Source organism: Oncorhynchus gorbuscha, linkage group LG08, assembly GCF_021184085.1.
Source record: "Oncorhynchus gorbuscha isolate QuinsamMale2020 ecotype Even-year linkage group LG08, OgorEven_v1.0, whole genome shotgun sequence".
Taxonomy (NCBI): Eukaryota; Metazoa; Chordata; class Actinopteri; order Salmoniformes; family Salmonidae; genus Oncorhynchus; species Oncorhynchus gorbuscha.
In genome coordinates, this window is record NC_060180.1 from 14,291,957 (window position 1) to 14,312,992 (window position 21,036).

Consider the following 21,036-nt stretch of genomic DNA (forward strand, 5'->3'; position numbering starts at 1 on the left):
CTTTAGCCTCCTGAGGTTGAAGAGGCTCTGTTGCACCTTCTTCACCACACTGTCTGTGTGGGTGGTCCATTTCAGTTTGTCAGTGATATGTATGCTTGAAGCTTTCCACCTTCTCCACTGCGGTCCCATTTATGTAGATAGGGGGGGTGCACCCTCTGCTGTTTCCTGAAGTCCACGATCATCTCCTTTGTTTTGTTGACGTTGAGTGAGAGGTTGTTTTCCAATTCAACGTCTAATTTCAATGAAATTACATGGAAACAACGTTGATTCAAGAAGTGTGTGCCCAGGCAGTAGGCTATATGATCTTTTGCTGCTGTATGCTCTTGAGAAACCTAGGCTGATAGGCAGCCCTCGCCTCATAATCTAATGTCTGTCAGTCTGTGCTCAGCCACTGGAACAGGGCTACATGGCTTGGTGGCTACAGAAAGTAATTCCCAAGAGAAGGTCAGTTCTATCAATACAGTGGTTTGTGGGTATTGTTAAAAGATCCCGTTTAGCCTAAAGGGGCATTTAGACGCTCTATGGACTGTACATGAATAGTTTCAATGTTCTGTTCTGCCTGTGTCTAATATGGTTGCATAATGCCACAATTCTCTCTATTGTAAGGGCCACTAACCTAATGTAGGAGGCGTAGAAAGACGCCTGTGGGGAGTCCCAACTTCTGTTTTTCAGGGGAAACAGAGGTTAGGTTGAATCTACTGTATCCCTGAATACCAGAAACATCCGCTTTCTTCCAACGCCGCTGAAGGTCGGACCCATACAGCATGAAGATGGTCAGACTAGATTTTGTTTAGCTGTCTGTCTCTTGTTTCACATGTAAATCCTGGGCTTCGCAAGCTGGACCTGGGGTAGACTTAACAGAGAAATGGTATGTTTGGTATGTATGTATAAATTTGTGGATCCAGTTAGGTTAAATGGTTAAGGTTATGGTTGGGGAAGGGTTGGCTAACATGCTAAGTAGTTGTAATGTAGCTTCAAAGTAGTAAGTCGTAAAAAGCAGTTTTCAAAGTTTCTAATGATTTAAAATCTAAAGTTGTCCGTGATGTGAGCCAAATACGCAACCTTTGAGTTGCTTGTAATTTGTGATATACATCCAACCATCCACCCGGACCAACCAGACCAACCACGCACCTTTCATAAGTAACCTTCTGTCTTATGTAGCTATCAAGGACCTCCACGACAAAGGGCTCTTTCACAGATGCTCCCTGTCTCCTGAGTTCCATTAGTTGGGCATTTCAGTGTTCTGGAAGGGAGGCTCCACAAGCCCCAAAGCTGACATGAAGTCAGTGACGACTGACACTCTCTCTCAGCTCTACACATCTCAGACACAAAGTCAAGGTAAAGGTAAGATAAATGACAAGTCAAGGTGAATCTCTCTTTTTTTTCTCTTTGCACCAATGTTCCAACCCAACACATTTTAAACTCTGAAATAGAATAAATATTATATTAAACAACATTTTTATTTCGAAAGACAGCTTTACTATAATTGAGAGAACAAGGACAACATACTTACAGGAGCATTAAATCATTCAGCGATAGAAAGCCAAAACATAGACATTTCCTGTAAGGCAGAGAATCATTCCATCTTACCATAACTGATAAACCTAATCATGCCATTGCTTTTACAACAACCAACGCCTTAAAGGCCTACATTTGTCTTCCAACAATTTTGCTTCTGAGAATGTCATATCTTTTCAAAAAAGTGGCTATGACTAACCCTGCAGCAGTGTAGATTGGTCTCTAGCTGACTGAATATAAAACATTTCTTATAGAAAAATACAATTTTGCTTTGGTTGAAAATGTCAGTTATGTCAATTGAGGTGGATGTTTACAAGGTATGAGGACTGGAGAGAGTAGGCAGTTTATGTCATATTTACAGAACCTTATTAATGGCAGGTTTCCACAAAACCTCATGGTCCTAGCCTTCAGACTCTCACTTATAATGTAGCTCGATACACAACAGTATGATTCAACTCTATCAATTCCATTACAATTATAAAGTGAATAAATGTTGGTCAGTATGGAGAGTGCAACATAATAATTCCAGTTCATTCCGCTCTCAGGTGTGTACAGTGGCAGTGATCCTGTCAGGAGCTTGGATAGTCTTTTAAATGCTATGGAATTAATGTACATACGAATAAGCTCTGACGAAGGCCAAGAGGCTGACACATGTAAGCTTGAATAAAAGAGTGATACGAACAAGAGCAGTGTGAATGTTTTCTTGGAAGTACTCTCATTATTCCATATAAAATCAAGGTATACTGTCGGTATGGCAACGACGACTGACATTGCATATTAAGTGAGTGTAAGGTCATGAATCCTAGGAGGATGGTGAGTGAAGTATGTGAGTTGAAGGTTTAGTAGGGAACATCTCAATTTTGTCAATATTCATCTCTGCAGGATCTGCTCCAGAAGTTTCTGCAAAACAACAAACAAATCATTTAGAAATCACAGACGGGCAAATACACAAATCCTTGGCTAGACTTTATTTCAATCTTCTGAAATCAGCTGTTTTTCAAATGGAAAAGATTCCTCCTTTTAAATTGGCTTTCACTTCCATCAACTGTCTGTCCCCCGAGGTGGATAGCCAAGTCTCATTGGGGGAATAACGATGACTTGCTATCTGGCTAAACAGCCTACAATGCTATAACTCTCCTCTTATACTAGAGCAATCTCACTTTAGCCATATGCCTTTCTACAATATGTCCTAAGCTTTGCAAACATACTCTTCTGGAAGTCAAACAAAATTCTCCTAATGAATTGAAAATTGCTCATTGTTTTCCATGAGGATTTTCCATTGCAATTTCAATAAACTTTCTGAATTGACAACTGAATTGATCAACATTTTTGCTCCTAAACCAGCATTCTGCTGATCTGAAATGTGGCGTCAACATTGCAGACAAGTGGGCAAAACATTGCAAAAACAAAAGCTCTCTTCCGTACACTTCTGGTTCAGCCCATGTGACGTGGCTGTAGTGGAGCGGGTCGAGAGCTTCAAGTTCTTCAGTGTCCACATCACTGAGGACCTGTCACAGTCAAAACACACCAACACAGTTGTGAAGAGGGCATGACAATGCCTCTTCCCCCTCAGCAGGCTGAAAAGATTTAGCATGGGCCCTCCTCAAAATGTTCAAAGCTGCACCATTGAGAGCATCTTGAATGCTGCATCACCACTTGTTATGGCAACTGCTTTGCATTCGAGCGTAAGGCGCTAAGGAGGGTAGTGCGTACGGCGCAGTACATCACTGGGGCCGAGCTCCCTGCCATCCAGGACCTATATCCCAGGCGGAGAAAGGCCCTAAAAATTGTCAAAGACTCCAGCCAACCAAGTCAAAGACTGTTCTTTCTGCTACCACACGGCAAGCGGTACCGGAGCGCCAGGTCTGGGACGACAAGGATGAACAGCTTCTACCCACAAGCCATGAAGAGTTGATGAAATGGCTACCTATTTGCAATGACTCCCCTTTCTTTTTGCACGGACTCTCTTGCACTGGCTCTATGCACATTCACTGGACTCTACTCATACACTCACAGATTGTACACTGACACCACACACACACACACACACACACACACACACACACACACACACACACACACACACACACACACACACACACACACACACACACACACACACACACACACACACACACACACACACACACACACACACACACACACACACACACACACACACACACACACACACACACACACACACACACACACACTACTCTGTTTATTTTCTATCATTATTGCCTAGTCACTTTTACCCCAACCTCACCTCAACTATCTTGTACCCCTGCGCATTCGGTACTGGTACTTATTGTATAAAGCCTCGTTATTGTTATTTTATTGTGTTACTATTGCCTTTTTATTTAGCACATTTTTATTACTTTTTAACTCTGCATTGTAGGGTAAGGGTTCGTAAGTAAACATTTCGCGGTGAAGTCTACACCTGTTGTATTCGGCGCATGTGACAAATACAAAAACACACTTAATAGACTGATTCTCTTTCCACAAATGTGTATACAGATGTATAGGATCTGACTTTGATCAACCCATTGCAGGAAAAGTACAACTTATAGTGTTTGAGGTTTAAAAAGGCCTCTGCAGTTTGTAATTTCCACTTTAAAATGTCAGACTTGATTTTCCCTTACGAAAAAGGTATCAACCTCGACAAAATTGTATTTTTTTATCATCCACATTTTCTGTTGCTGCAGGATTATTCTCTGTATGCATAACAAACACTCATGCACAGACATGCAGATACCACCATGTACACCACTTGACACTCCTGAGTGAAGAGCTCGAACTTTGCACCCCGTGGCATGTTATCGAGTGGGATTTGTAAGAGGTCTGACTCTTTACTGGGTGCTACCATGCATTTAATTCAGATTGAGGGACACTGAATGAGACAACCCAGTCACCTTCAAACCACCTTGGGTATCTAACTAAAGGAAACCCCAGACATATGAGGGGATCTTAATTATCTCAGAGTAAATTATAAATGTCTCCTCATTCTACTTGTTACACTGTACACCTGACTGATATCGAGGCCATCAATGTCTGTGCTGGTTTTGGTGTAATGGGAATTTGAATAAAGGGTACGGGTGAACCAGAATATGTTTGATCGTTTATATGAGTTTATGACAACTTGCCCTCCAATCATCAAGGGCACATTGGCTTGTTAAAAGAGCCCTTACACACTAGATCGGTGCTAATCCAAGGACCCAACGTGTCCTTGAGAGTCCATAGAGCTGACATTCAGGAACTTTAAAAAATCACAAATGACATGTGTCTTCTCAACAATACCTGGATTCAAACTCATTTCACTGAAGCAACAGTGAAACATGAATAGATGAATACATAACACCAGTACACAGATATTGATTGTGAAGACATTTCGATGACAAATTACAGTAGGAAGGAAATTCTATTAAGAAGTCAAACAGCGGCCTCTGCTGGGCATAGATTGTGAAAGGGACATGCTGAAATGCATTTTTCTTGGAGAATTACACTGTTTTCAAATGGCACCTCATCCAAATATCCAGTGAAAGATTATTATTTTAATACCTTGTTCTTATCGTATGACCTTTTTAACCTTCAGTGTGTTAAATTAAGCACATTGAATGCCTCACTATGAATTATTACAATTTTGGGGGGAAAATCAAGTCTGAAATTTCAAAGTGGAAATTACAAACTTCAGAAGCCTTTTTAAACCTCAAACACTACAAGTTTTACAAGCACATTTAATGCCTCCCTATGCACTCATAACGCAGTCTTCAACACTTTAGTTAGCAATGCAGTTGTTCTGTATTTTAGTTTTCAGACTTGGCTTCGGTGTATACAACTATGTGGTGAATATTTTATCACAAAGTCTCAGCACCAACTAAACGTACCTTTTTAAAAAGCTCTGCCCGCAATCTGTTGGTCTGCGATACCACTCTCCTTTTCTCCTCCTCCTTCTTCTTAGTGACCTCAGGGAGCTTGTTGTAAATCCTAAGTAAAAAGGGATGGTTAGACGTGGTAGGTTAAGCTTGTGAAGGGGAATATTCTAGAATTAGCAGGCCAGGGGCGACTCAGCTATTCCCAGAAAATCGTCACCATAGAAAGGAAGCTTTATCTGCACAAAACCCACAAAGGCCAAACCTGGATCCACTGATAAAACCAACATCCCACTGGCTCCTTTTTCACTCACATAAATAGTCAATTTGTTCCCAGATCGACCCAGTCAGATTAAAAACATGACAATGGGAACCTATCCTCTGATCAGGTGTGTGTCTCAGATAAGACAGGGAGTAAAGAAAATCATGATAACGGGATACAGACGGTAGTTCATATCTCCAATCAAGACAGACGTTCGGCTGTCTGACATCCACAGTGTGTTGTGCGTGCGTGCATGCGAGTGTGTGTGTGTGAAACAGAGGTAGGCAAGAGACTGACACGTCACAGTACAGCTCTGTCTGTAAACCTACAGTCTGGAGCGTAGCTGCATCTCCTTCCCTGATATGCTCCTCTCTCTGGGTTTGAAAAGGTTATCTGGGAAACACACAAGCATCTGTCAGGACACACACACACACACACACTTTCCACTTTCCTTACTAGGCTTCATTACTCCTGTCCTTCTGAGAGCTGAGGGGCTTGACGGACTCTTGTCAGATCATCACTGAGACCAACAGTCAGCACTGCATAATTAAGATGTGAGTCTGAGGGTCTATATTTAGGTTGCATTATTACCTTCACAGAAGGCAAAGCAGGAGTGGGAGCGAGCGGCCAGAGTTAAGGTAACGCTAGGGACTATTACATCACTGTCATAGTACGAGGGTTTTGGAGAGACTGGTCTATATTGTATTGTAAAGTACTGTCATACTGGGAAAGGAAATGTCTAACATTCTGTAGTATGTGGCGTTCTTTCCCTGAAAAAAGTGTGTATCATTAGTGCTGTAGCAACTTTCAAAAAAGCATAATAGTGACTAAAGATGGTAAATCCATGTAATTCACCGATAATAACCCTTTTAGTTGTGGAGTTGGACGTAAACAAGACTGCGCTTCAACAGAGCTGCAGTACTTAATAACGACCAGCAGAGAGCAAAGCTGTTCCCCTGGACTAGGATTGAGAAATCACTAAACAGTGTGTTCCTACTCGTACTGTATGTCAGACATGTTCCATCACCGTACCACTGAGCGGGTGGGGCTTGGTGCAGTTCCTCCTATGCCTACTTTTCTCCTCCCAGAGACCCTGCACCTGGTCTAGGTCTGCACACTGCAGGGCCTTCCTCCGCCTGGCCCTCTGCTCCAGACTCCTCATTCTGCCCTGGGAGCGGCTGATGAAGTCTGGCCGGAACATCTCCAGGGCCTCCTGGGGAGGAGAGAGGGAGCAGGGAGGGAGGAAAGTATAAGCTGCGTGAGTAGTTACTGCAAGCCAGCACTGGCACACTCATCTTGGTAAAAAAAAAAGAAGCCTAGATTCTGTTATTCTGAAAAGATGCCTCTGCCCTTGATGACTCCCCTTGCAGATTGTAATGGATAGATGTGAGGGGATATGGTAATCAACTCCACACAGTCCTCTGTACCAATGGATATAGGTAAATGGTCTTACAAGTAAAATTCTTTGCAAACCCTTTTTCCTTTCCTCATAAAGGTGTTTCACATTGGAGTTGTATTCTTCAAAAAGGGTTCCAAAGAGGTTCTCCAGCTGTACCCATAGGATAACTTTTTGGGGTTCCATGTAGAACCCTCTGTAGACATGGAACCAAAAGAGTTCAACCTGTAACCAAAAATGGTTATTCAAAGGGTTCTCATATGGCGACAGCCGAAGAACCCTTTAAGGTTCCAGATAGCACATTTTTTATCTAAGAGTGCAGGGAAAATAAAATCATTTTAACTTTGACTGGCACCAGTTTAGATAAAATGGTTAAGGTCTCGCGAAAGATTGTGAAGGAGCTATTCCTCAATAAAGTAGAATAAACATTCCTTTTGAAAGAAAGTCCTTCACTCACAGATGACTCTTTACTAGTCGTTTGCAGTGCTAGCAACACAACCAAAGTCCTCTCTATATAGATGCCGGTATCTTTTCAAATTTCAGATCAAGAATTTTCACACCATACCATATGATATTACAGTATATAATATAATGATACATACAGGAAAATGATTTCAGAAGATAGAGTGATAGAGTGATGTTGATCCACACATACTTTGAGACTGAAGGCTCTGGATTTGATATCCAGAGGATCAACTGTCAGTTGTGATTGGCAGGTGTCTGCTTGGTGTGGACAGAAATCTTCAGCAACATGCAGATCTTCTCTGGAGTGTCCTTGTCTTTCATCACTCTCCTTACATAGTGACTGTCTTCCCCATGTTCTAGTATCTACTTTGATTGGCAGAGACAGAAAACAGAACACATGCTGTACAGGTATCTGCCAAAATTAAGGAAGCACTTGAGTAAATGAGGGATACAAAGTATATTAAAAGCAGGTGTTTCCACAAAGTTGTGGTTCGTGAGTTAATTAAAGACATGCTCCAGTACTTTGGCAACTAGTTAGTATTCTTTTCAACCTTTGGGCTGGATTTGTCAGAATTACTGTCTTACCTCAATTAGCCATGAAATTTTGAAAACAACTATTTTCTGGAAATTTTGTGGCACCATTGTCCCTAGATTTACCCCCACGTGAGCCAAATCGCGTTTCAGCCAATCACCATTTGACAGCTAGCAAAATACACACACAGCAGAGCGAGAGAGAGAGAGAGAGAGAGAGAGAGAGAGAGAGAGAGAGAGAGAGAGAGAGAGAGAGAGCAATAACGTGGTGCACATATATGCACATTTGTGACGTAGTACAACATTTTCGGGGACCATTTTGGTTAGGGAGCGCTACTTTCAGAAATACTGGCTAAAAAGTATACAAAAGTACCAGAGAATATCTTTTGGCAATTAAAACATCCTATCATGCTCAGGGTTATGTATAGAAATGCCTAGTTGCCCATTATTTTACCTACTATGGCTATGGGTTGTAGGTAGCACAGCGGCTGAGGAATTGGACCTATATCCGAAAAGTCGCCTGTTTGAATCCCAGGTAGGGAGCTGGATAAACAGGGGGATATTGATCTGGTAACTGGAGGGCTGCTGTGTTCATATCCTAATAACAATCGCCTACCGTTGAGCCCTTGAGCAAGGCTCTTAACTCCACAACATTTTCTCCAGTAGCGCTGTGTGTGTGTGTGTGTGTGTGTGTGTGTGTGTGTGTGTGTGTGTGTGTGTGTGTGTGTGTGTGTGTGTGTGTGTGTGTGTGTGTGTGTGTGTGTGTGTGTGTGTGTGTGTGTGTGTGTGTGCGTGTGCGTATGTGTGACATGAGTTGCATTCAAGGAAACGGTGTTAAGTGCTACACTCCTCAAGGAAAGTATGTGTGTGTGAAATTAAGAGTGCAGAAGACACATTTCTGTTGTTCGCTGTAACTACGGACAATGAAATTGTATTGTAGATGAAGAAATCTCAGTGACTTTGGAAGAGTGGTATTAGCGGTCTCAAAGGAGCAGAGGGGGCTTTAACAGTGTGTCTCAACCCAATTGAGAAGAAAGGAGTTTCATCCCTCCAATAGAGTTCCAGACACTTGTAGAATCTATGCCAAGGTGCATTGAACCTGTTCTGGCTCATGGTGCCCAACACCCTATTAAGACACTTTATTTAGGTGTTTCCTTTCTTTTGGTAGTTGCCTGTATATTCCAGTGCATATGCAGTTAACTCCTCATCAAACATTGTTGATTACATGTTGCATGGATGGTAAAAAAGAGTGCATCTCATATACACAGAGTTTATTACAATACTGGAACTGTACTGCATTGTCAGACATCAATGAGAAACAAAGAGGTTTTCAGATAACCTAGATCTTACTTAATATGTGCATTCAGAATCATTTGCAGAGAAGCAATTCGGCCCTTTTAAAATGTGGCTTTGTATTTTTACATCCCATCTAACAAAGGTAAAATGAACATGAGGGCTGAGTGAGGATTACTCCTATCAGATAGGATGACATTTATTGAAATAGAACGAATGCATTTAATATTTTCCGATAGCCAAAATCCGATAGATAACTTATGAAACACTGGGCCCTGGAGAAGAGGGAAAATGTTGAGCCCTCTAACTGACCCCTACGCTCCACGACTCAGTGAGTAAAGCAGAAACAAAGACACGTGCATACTGCATGAATAATGTAAACCATGATGACAGTGCATCTATCCTGCACTCTCTAACCCCGCTCCTCCACCTCCTTTAAAAACAGACCCATTTTATAACAGACACAATCATTTATCATAGGAAGAACACACCATCAAATGCTCTGGCGCCAACAAACAAGAAATCTATGTACCAAGTCAGACTATTTCAACGCTGTCATCGGTATAGCAAGCAATGCAGCAAGCGGAGTATAACACCGGTAAATTACTCCAGCTTCAATACATTTGGTCCGTACTTGCGAAAATAAGCAACCAACAGGTTCTCCAGCACAAAACGTGTATTGGCCAATGAAAATCGTTGATTTACTTGCACGTGACAGAACGTGAAATTGTAGCTGGTCCCATGAGATGACATGGCACACGTTTGCCCTATGCTAACCTCAACAGGTGGCACTGATTATATCCTGGTGCAAAAAACAGCCTAGATCTTAGACTTTATATCCACCAACCAATGGCATTTCTTAAAATAGGTCAACCCTGTCCACTAGAGGGATATTTTAAACCTACAAATTCAAGGACTACTTTTGTTTCATTGGTCTGTAACAAAATGTTGAGTGCCAATATTGCATTGATGCATCAATGATAAACTAGGGTACTAGCTACTACTAACATTAGACAACATTTTCATGTTTTTTCATATATGAAAAAAAATCCCACGTTTTTGTTTATCTGTGCTTTTATGGAAAAAATAAAAGAGGTCAGTTTATCGTATAACTTAAAAATACAAAAGCCTTATGGATTAGTCAAATAGCAGTCATGAAGGATATCCCTATCAACCGGCCCTGCCTTTCTAAAGTCTTTGAAAGCCAAGTGAACAAACAGACCATCGACCATCTCGAATCACACTGTACCTTCTCTGCTATGCAATCCGGTCTCCTGGTCACGGGTCCACCTCAGCCACGCTCAAGGTCCTAAACGATATCATAACAACCATCGATAAAAAACAGTACTGTGCAGCCGTCTTCATCGACCTGGCCAAGGCTTTCGACTCTGTCAATCACCGTATTCTTATCAGCAGACTCAACAGCCTTGGTTTCTCTAATGACTGCCTCGTCTGGTTCACTAACTACTTCTCAGATAGAGTTCAGTATGTCAAATCGGAGGGCCTGTTGTCCGGACATCTGGCAGTCTCTATGGGGGTGCCACAGGGTTCAATTCTCGGGCCGACTCTTTACTCTTTTCTTGCTGCGGGTGACTCTTTGATCCACCTCTATGCAGACGATACCATTCTGTATACTTCTGGCCCTTCTTTGGACACTGTGTTAACAAACCTCCAAACAAGCTTCAATGCCATACAACACTCCTTCCGTGGCCTCCAACTGCTCTTAAATGCTAGTAAAACTAAATGCATGCTCTTCAACCGATAGCTGCCCACACCCGCCCGCCTGCCTAGCATCACTACTCTGGACAGTTCTGACTTAGAATATGTGGACAACTATAAATATCTATATACTACCCACCATTGCGACCTGTATGCTCTCGTTGGCTGGTCCTCGCTACATATTAGTTGCCAAATTCACTGGCTCCAGGTCATCTATAAGACTTTGCTAGGTAAAGCTCCGCCTCACTGGTCACCATAGCAACACCCACCCATAGCACGCGCTCCAGCAGGTATATTTCACTGGTCATTCCCAAAGCCAACACCTCTTTGGCCACCTTTCCTTCCAGTTCTCTGCTGCAAATGACTGGAACGAATTACAAAAATCACTGAAGTTGGAGACTTACTGTATATCTCCCTCACTAACTTCAAGCAACAGCTGTCAGAGCAGCTTACTGATCGCTGCAGCTGTACACAGCCCATCTGTAAATAGCCCATCCAACCAACTACCTACCTCCCCATATTTGTTTTTTATTTTTTTCTGCTCTTTTGCACACCAGTATTTATACTTGCAACATCCTCATATGCACATCTATCACTCCAGTGTTAATCGCTAAATTGTATTTACACCGCCACTATTTGTTGACTTCATTTGCACACACTGTATAAAGATTTTCTATTGTGTTATTGACTGTACATTTGTTTATGTGTAACTCTGTGTTGTTGTTTGTGTCGCACTGCTTTGCTTTATCTTGGCCAGGTCGCAGTTGTAAATGAGAACTTGTCCTCAACTGGCCTACCTGGTTAAATAAAGGTGAAATAAAAAAATTAATTAAAAAAAATCACTTTGAGTTGGAACACTCTGCTGAAGTGGTTGATTCTAAATTAATAGTGCACTTTAACTGTGGGTTTGAGCCCCCCTTGCATCAATCTTTTTTGTTGAGGAAAAAACTGTTAGTTCCGGTCCTGGATGCACGATCCAAAACGCATGTGACTAAATGGATGATTATATTAAATCATGGCCTATAAAACTTTGTAAACTGTATAAAGCCTTATGTCCACCAGATGCATCAAACTCTTTGCGTTCCAGTGGAAGTCATGCCAGGATATAATGTTTTAATTGACTGTGTTTTGTATCTTAATGTGTATTTAATGTGTGTATTTATGTTTATCTACACTTGCACTGTACCCAGAATCAATCACTATGTGACCTGGGCCAGTAGATGAGTCTACTAGGAGGCCAACCAGACAAGGTATGTGTGGTATATATGCTTGCAGTACTACATTCACTGCTGCAATGAGCCAAGCTTTACCTCCCTGGTGTGAGTGTAACTGCTGCGTACTGATCAAATGATCGACGCTGCACTGCTCTACTCATACATGATGTATACTCTGTAGTGCCTATGAGACTTCCATAACACTTTCCCTTGGACATACTGTAGATTGTAAGCATTCTAGGTTCTTATGGCTACCCTACAATGCCCCTCAAGGCACAGAGGAGTCCCTTTGAAAAAGAGGTAGTCACTTGTACAAACAAACCTCTCCAATAAATTCTCAAAGGACAACATAAGGGCACAATACCACACAGACGCTGTGAACTCTGCAATGCCACTCAAAATAGATACCCTACAATGCTCCCCAGGGAAAACGCAGTACATTCAAAACAAGAGCTAGAACCTTGGCAAATGACATCTAATTACAAACAAACCTGTCCAATAAATCCACAATGGACAAAACTAAGGATACAATGCCACTAAGGTGCTGTGAACTCCACAATGACATTCTTCAGTTCAATACCAGAGAGGGGATACAGAGACCATAGGTATTGTGCTCTGATTCTCAAAGCTGACTCCTGGCCTAATTCTATTTCAGGCAGTACTTAGCAGCACCAAGCAGACAGGACATTCACGTCTGTTTTCTGAGCCATAAGCTAGCCTCCACAACCAGCCTGGGGAGTGAGATCGTTTAAAACAATATACTCATTCTTTTCATGGGGAGCTTCACCCGGTGTCACACCCGTGAAAGCCTAACACCGCCACACTTACTGGGTTGAGAGGGTAGATAATGTATGCAAAGGATGTGTTGGAAGTAAGAGAGGGATGAAATTAAAATAGAAGCATGAGTTTTTCCTTCACATAAGCACAGTGTTCCATTATGTGAGAATGTAGCACTTGTGGGTTTTTCACCAATGTGCATTTCTGTAAGGAATATATCCTATTAACAATGTATGAGGTATAAATCAAAAGGTAAGAAGAGTTAAAAATGAGACTTTACACTTGGAAATGTGATTTTTTTAAAGACTTGGAAATGTGATTTTATCCACACAGCTATGGAAATGGGGAGCCATTGAAAGGAATGCTGCTGGATTTGCATGGGTACTTTAGAGTTTTGCCCTGACATGAGGAGATGAAATTCATACCTGGGATGATATTAAAAGCAGGGTGTCTGTGTGTGGAATTTCTCAGCCGACGACAGCACAGCTCATCTGCAATTCCATTGTGCTGACTGGCCCCGGAGTATGAGTCGCCTGTTCCTCTGGCTGATGAGAATAACCCTGAGGTAAGATTGTGTGCAGTTAAATCAGATGTCCTATTCTTAATACCATCAGTATCTGACATTTTGGGGACCTCGTAGTCCCCTTTGGTTGATGAAGAGCCTCTGCTGTAACCCACATCAGTCTCTGAGTTGTCCCATCTATGGGTGCAGCTTAGTGTTTTGGGGTAATCCATAGAGGTTCCAATGTGGGACGAGCCCCCAACATACAGAGACAGGGTGGACCTGTGCATAACTGGCTTTGTGACCTCTGGCTGTCCTATGGAGATAGACAGTGACTTGTCCAGATACAGAACTGTGTGCGCAGACCTCCAACGTACCTCAAGCTGGACGCAGGAGCGGAAAGAGGGCTGGAGTGAGAAAGGCCTGAAGGTGCTTCCATTGTCCTTGAGACTGTCCTCACCTGTGTAACTGTGCCTGTGTTCAGGCCAGGCATTCCTCATCCCTGGCCCTCTCATCTGGACCTTGGCACATGCAGAGTAGCTCTGTCTGTACTCTGTCACCTTTACTATGGTGGCCTTGTGTCTGGTCACCACCTCAGAGTGCTTTGGAATGGCTGAGGATAGGACATGAGTCATGACTGGGTTGAGGGATGTGGATGACCTGATAGGCAGGATCGGTTGGTGGGGATAATGTGATCGGTTGGCCCCTGACTGGGAGACCCTGCAGGATGTGATGGTGATGGAGGAGAAGCCCGTCTTTGGTCGGCCGCCCAGGACATTAGGGACACTGGCCATCCTCAGCAGGGTTGGACTCCCTCTGTGGGGTACATGTCCACCTCTCTGGGAGTCCCCAGAGTGTGTCGGCCTCATAAGGGAGGGTGATGTGGAAGCCCTCTCCCCTTGTCCTCTCCACATGCTCCATGAAGGGGTAATATCCTTGGTGGAAGCCTAAGGAGAGGGAACCCAGAGGAAAATATCAGAGCTGTGTTGGAATAGTCCGTCTAAAAATACAACGCATCTATCAGGTATATGAAATAGAGTGAGGGAAATAAATCCAATACTTTTCCCCGTGATATATTCTAGGGATTACTTATTATCGGCTACCTGCTCTCATTTTGAGATCTCCTTTTGTTACCATGGTGATGTGTAACACTGATGCCCAACAGTCAGCGACAAATTAACCATGACATTTAACATTGACATTCCAGGATTGCCTGGCTATCCAGCTTAAGACAGGCCAATTAAGACAAGTAAAGTGTACATGAGAAGGTAAAACAATTGTCACACTTTCACTTCATATCAGACATGTGTCATATTAGTGGTTAGTTCACGTCCATTCTCTGCCAAAGTTGATTTGCAGGATGGATCAGGACTGTCAGTTAAAACAGCTGTTTGCAGTGAAAACATCCCATGGCTTTGTCCAAGCACAATAACATATCCACAAGTTCCTGCATAAAATTGCACTCATGTTGACTCAAAGTCTGAGGACTGCATGTCTTACAAACTTAATCGAATAGATTTGAATGGCAAAGTTCTTCTCCAGACTAAAACCCACTGCTGAGCTAGTGAATAGCCTCCTTGTCTAGATGGCATAAATCTAATTAGAAAGCAAGGAATACACTGCCATAATGGATGTTGTGACATGTATTAATTCAGCATTATAAATTGTACTAAAACATAGTAATGATGATGATATGATGATGATGATGATATTACCATGTTCAAACATATACTTTTTAAAACTGATACACATAACTATGTACTTATTAGCTATACGTTGCATTAATTTGTACAGAAGAAATAACTTTGTAAAGCTAACAATAACAAGACAAGCACAGTAATATGATAACAAATATATCACAGCTAGAATAGTAAAAGGGTTTTATCTTTTACCTCATTGATATTAGATGTTGGTAGGCTGGGGAACCTCCCACTTCGAAAACCCATGGACTTGGACCAAATGCCGCCTAATTTTCCTTCTGAAATATGTACATGGCGGTAAACATTCTTTTTTTTTTTTTACAGCCTACTGCTTGTTCCAGATATTGGAAAATCTAAAACAAAACATAACAGGCAAGTCCACAAAGCACTTAGCCTACACGTTTCCTCAATGAAACAGGTCTCAGAGAAGAAGCCTACTATTATTTTCTCTGTCCACTTTGCAATGAATGACAGATGACGAGAGTCCTGGCGAAGAGGAGACTGACAGACTGACAGACAGACGATAGGCCCATAACTGTCTCGTCTGTGCGCTTTGTCGCGCCTAAGAGCAGCCCGTAGCCATGGTATATTGGTCATATACCACACCCGCTTGGGCCTTATTGGTCTCCCATTATTAGAGCCTATCGTGCCCATGATATGCTACACAACATACACATGGCGAATACATTCATAAAATGTGCCATCGTTTACGTCGTTACCTAGCAATACACCACTACTTACACAGATAGAACAACGAGACAGATATTTCACCGGATGTATAAATCGGATATGTGGTCCTTCAGATAGAGCATGGCGCAACGCCAGGGTACAGATAGAATGTATGCACACATGACTGTAAGTCGCTTTGGATAAAAGCGTCTGCTAAATGGCATATATTATTATTATATTATAAATGTGAAGCATCCGGGTGGTGTTTCCACTCACTACCAAATATGGTGGTGAAAGGAAACCCAGTGGCCCGCAGTGGTAGAAGATGGAACGAGACTAATTATGGCCGAGATTTTGCAAATTTTCTCATCAATGATCTCAATACAGTTTTCTGTTTCCAAAACTACATTCTTGTTACAAACAGAGTGGACTAAGTTTTGTAGACTTTACCCTTTGCCAAAGTTTTTAAAAATGGTGTTGTTTAGAAGGAGTGGAAGGGCGAATATAGTTATTTCCTGTGTAGGCGTTCCCCAATGCAAATATGCAAGTACATGCTAGAATGCACAAATATGTTCTTGCCAGCTCGTGCTTGGCTCTGCCCACCTCCTTGCTTGTTCTGCCCACTAGAACTCATTTTCTCCCATTGGAAACGACCGGTTGTGGTCTATCTTGGGTTAGTTATATATATATATTTAAGATTCACTGGCCAGCCATGCAATTTATAAACTTGATCTCCACTGTATAAAATATCTAGACATTATCATCGACATTTGCAACATTTTTGCAATATTTAATTAAATTCGATCTCCAATGTGTCCATAACCAAAAAACATGAGCCAGACAGGCAGCTTTTCTTAGCCAGTCTAAATCACGAATCAGCGTGATTTTTATGGATACACAGTGCCTATAAAGAAAAGAAAAAAACAGTTAAAGAGAAACTAAATGCAGCTAGTTTCCTGTCTTAACAGCTTCAAACATGTTTGTTTGCCATAGCAACTTGCAAAGTTATGAAAATGTCAACCTGCGCTTGGGTAGTTTTGCTTTACCTGGCAGTCGAATAGAACTAACGACCAGAGAACGCCCAAAATTGCACTTGACAACCAGTGTTAGTGAATGTAGCATCACATTTTGTTGAAAAATGAATGGTTTGAGATAGAATCTTGCTTTTTAATGCTGGCAACCAATTGTATGAAATACTGTACTCGAGTCCAAGGCAATAATACACTGGAGGCTTCGCCTCGTGGCTATGGCCACATGGCAGCCATGATAAAAATGTCATAACACATGGCCTAATTATTCCGCATCACCTCACCTGGCGCTCACATTTCCCAAGATGTTTTTACTCTAAAACACAAGAGGATGAAGTAAGTCAACTGCAGCTTATTGATTTATGGCCTACCTCAATGTGCAACGGAATTTGTTTATTGCCCCCAAGTTATAACTCATCCCGTTGTCACCTTTTCTTTATTTCCTGCTCAGTCCATTACAGAATTCAATCAGGAAATATGTTAGATGGATCTATCAATATATTGTCCATATGTTCATTGGAGGCTTGCGGTGAGCAAGACTTTGAAATTGAAATGAGAGTGTGATGTTTATAACACATTTTGGCAATCATGGAACACTTACCCATAGTGAGAGCAGGCAAATTGAAGTAATTGCATAGGCTATGTTATGCTGTTTTGAGAATAAGATACTGTAAAGTAATTATGTTTACATCACGTGTTCCAGTTCAGAGGAAAATCAATTGGGACAGGATTATGAAAGTAAGCAATAACATGGAAATGGAATATTATGCATGCATAGTTTTTCCCCTCGATTTTGCTTTTATTTATCTTGCATATAGCATGCAGGGCAGGGGAATTGGAGTACCAGCAGGTGTACTTCTCATGGCTTTGCTGCCGTGCATCTCCAGATTGACACGATAATATGAGCCAGTGAAACATAGCCCTGAGTATAAACAAGACAAGTGTGTGTGTGTGTCTTTCTTTATTTGTTTGTATGCGCGTGTGTGTGTGTGTGTGTGTTTCTTTGCTCCTGGGGGGTGTTTATGATTACAAATGTGTCTGTTCTCTCCCCCCTCTCTCTCTCTCTTGGGCAAGGGTCCATCTTTACTTTCTAGAACACAGAGAGAGAGAGAGAGAGAGAGAGAGGGTCTATGAAGAATTGGCTTTGTGACTGTGTTGATTGTGGTGTGTGAAAGCAGTGATTGAGTCATCCTCTCTGTGCCTGACAGTGAAGGGAACAGAGTGTGAGGCCATGGGGGCTCACAGCTGGTTAGGGAGCAGACAGACTGTGTAGTACCCAGGGTATATACAAATAAACACATCAGCAGTCAACACTGAGAGCAGAGAAGACATTGTATGTCTCTCTGGACCTGAATCACAGCCATGGGAGAAATAGTTCAGAGCTCATGAAGACGTGACCCACTGGCATCAGTTGATAGATTTTTGTCGTGGAGTCATCTTGTGCTTTGGTCTGCTGTGCTTTTTGTCTTCCCTTCTTTTTTTACTTGTTCCTCTCCTCCTCTTTCCTATCCCCTATCATAACCTATTTTATCTCCAATCGGACTTATTGTAGCTCAACCTAATGTTAGAGAACAAAGATAGTTAGCAGTCCATGTAATTATTCCTAGAGGAGGCATACAGTACATACCTTTGAGTATCACGCCGCTGTCATAACTCTTCCGTCTGATGGAGTCGATGCCAAGTTCAATTTGTCTCTGAAAAATAGTGTTTTTTAAATATTTTTAAATCAGCTAATATTTTGGTTTAAATATAGTATTTTAGTGAAAGGTATCATACACTGCAGAGATGAATCTACAGTATATTTGAAGAAAAAAAACAGGGCTTTGTATTACATCAATTATGGGGACAAACTCAAGCATGCGATAATTGCCTTGACTAGGATGGTAGGAATGTGGTCACATGAGCGATGATCCATACGAATTCTAGCAGTGATTCACAGAGGGAGAACATTCCAGTGGCTAAAGATGTCTTTGTCAACATCCAATTTTAATCGCACACCAGGAGGCAAGAACAGATTCTGAGAAATGTATAGAGATTAGAAACTCCACTTAACTCACTAGCCGTGGAGAGAAGCCCTTTCCTGATGATGACCAACTTTGTTTTCAACCAGGGGAAAGTAAAAATTCTTACACAAAACAATAAATCAAAATCTACTACTGTACTGCGATTTGTTTTGCATGATTTAATATATAGTTGGTTAAGGCAGGTAGCCAAGTGCTTAGAGCATTGGGCCAGTAACTGAAAGGTTGCTGGATTGAATCCCCGAGCTGGCAAGGTAAAAATCTGTCTTTCTGCCCCTGAACATGGCAGTTAACCCACTGTTCCCCGGTAGGCCGTCATTGTAAATAAGGATTTGTTTCTAACTGACTTGCCTAGTTAAATAAAGGTTAAATAAATAAAATAAAAAATAAATATTTGGATCAGTTATATCTTACCTGGTAGAGAAGGCCGGTTAGCTCATAGAGTACTCCTCTTGTTGGTAAAGGCAGCCACCCGTTTCTAACAGGGGACAGAGTGCAGACTCTGACCCATTCTCTACCAGGGGTGCACCTGATCCTGACGGTCTCCAGATGACCCAGGGTACCCGATGGAAAGAGCTGATCACTGCTTACTGTAGACTGGGGTCTGGAGTCAGGGTCATCTGACCAGTCAAAGCTATGTGAGTAGCCCTCAGGTGGGGTCAAGTCGGTCTCCTCAGGGTTGAAGGTGACTCTTCCTGTTCTGTCAAAATAAAGTTCCACCTCGTTTTGGATGGAACTCCCAGAGGGGTGCGTATGGAACCACTCCAGCGGCAGCCACAACTCCTCTCCAGCTTCACCACCTTCACCACACAGCTCAGACCTGGGGACGTGGGCTAACACATCCACTAGAGATCCCTGGCGCTTCAGGCAGTTGCTCTGGCCTAATCTCCTCCTGTCCAGTTTTCTAATGGGGCAGCCAGCCGACACTCCCTTCCCCTGAGCCCCCAGCTCAGGTAGCAGAACAGGTGACCAGCTCTCAGGTTTCAGAGCTTGCATAATAGGGACCCACAGCACAAGTTATTAATGAGGGAGACAGAGGCTCAAACAGCTCCTGTGGTTACTGTAGTGACGCAGCAAAAAGTCTCCTGACTTGCAATGCTTACTCAAACAGAGAGTTTAGAAAAAGCGACACATTCCCAAAAGGTTCAGTGAGGAAAAACACATCTCCCGGGAACTAGCAGACCTAGATATGAACAGAGGAATACACAAAAATAAATGAAAGCGAAGCAAAACTATAAATATAGACGTCTAGAAAAGCACCAGTGTACAGAGTGGTGCATTTTTACTTGATAATTTCCCTCCTTAAACTTTGCCGAAGTAGAGGGGTATAAATGTAAAAGTTTACACTTCCTCTGTGATAAAAACACAACATTTTTGTGATTACGTATGACTTATTTTTAAATCCCCCAAATGTTACTTACCTCACTTATTTCAATACGTGAACCAGCAGTCACAATCAATGGAACATTGGTAGAGGTAAAGGTCCTCAAGGTAATTCCAACACTGAAGAGGCTGTTGTTGATCAATGACTGTTATCCTCAGGCATTGATCTGATGTAAACTCTTGTTGCCCGGAGCAGGGGCTGACTCACCCATAAATTCTTAGGTCTCTTACCGATTTAACTCCACAGAACGGACTACATTGCATCACCTCTTTCAAGTGCAGAGGGTTGCGATACTTTGGCTTTGCCAAGAAACGACTCCAAAATGTTGATTAACACATGCACTTAATATGACAGGAAGTTGTTGGTTTGGTTCCAGATTGACGAGAGGTTAAAGTTGTCCATTCTACTATGCTGTAATTGGTATCAAGCTGAGTAACGCCCCACCCCCCTTATATCCAAACCTGACAGACCCTGTAAATCCTTCTGTGGGTATTGGCTAAGTCCACCAACAATGTTTCATGGTTGGCGTACTGATTAGCTTTGTTGAAAGTTTTATGGCTCTTTGACCACATGATAATGAACTCAACACGACTGTTTTAGTCAGGCCCCCAGCTCTATACTGATCTCAGCTCCTTTCCCTAAATCGCTGTTGACCCCTCCTCACAGATCTGTGTATAGCTCTCTG

The 21,036-nt window shown here is 42.2% G+C and overlaps 1 protein-coding gene across 2 annotated transcripts; it reads right to left on the bottom strand.

The window, feature by feature from the left end:
- Window positions 1-1,441: 1,441 nt before the first annotated feature.
- Window positions 1,442-20,601, bottom strand: lg08h10orf90 (linkage group 08 C10orf90 homolog). 2 transcript variants are annotated; one of them, XM_046358584.1, is made up of 10 exons: window positions 20,389-20,601; window positions 19,382-20,150; window positions 18,574-18,640; window positions 15,442-15,527; window positions 13,473-14,496; window positions 7,704-7,876; window positions 6,685-6,865; window positions 5,982-6,045; window positions 5,406-5,505; window positions 1,442-2,418 (listed from the first exon to the last, which is right to left on the bottom strand). In XM_046358584.1, the coding sequence occupies exons 2-10, from the start codon at window positions 19,961-19,963 to the stop codon at window positions 2,389-2,391; spliced, it is 2,307 nt and encodes a 768-aa protein (XP_046214540.1). In that variant the 5' UTR covers window positions 19,964-20,150; window positions 20,389-20,601; the 3' UTR covers window positions 1,442-2,388. The 2 variants fall into 2 exon arrangements, with proteins under 2 accessions (XP_046214540.1, XP_046214539.1); XM_046358583.1 differs by having other exon boundaries at window positions 7,704-7,879.
- Window positions 20,602-21,036: the final 435 nt, after the last annotated feature.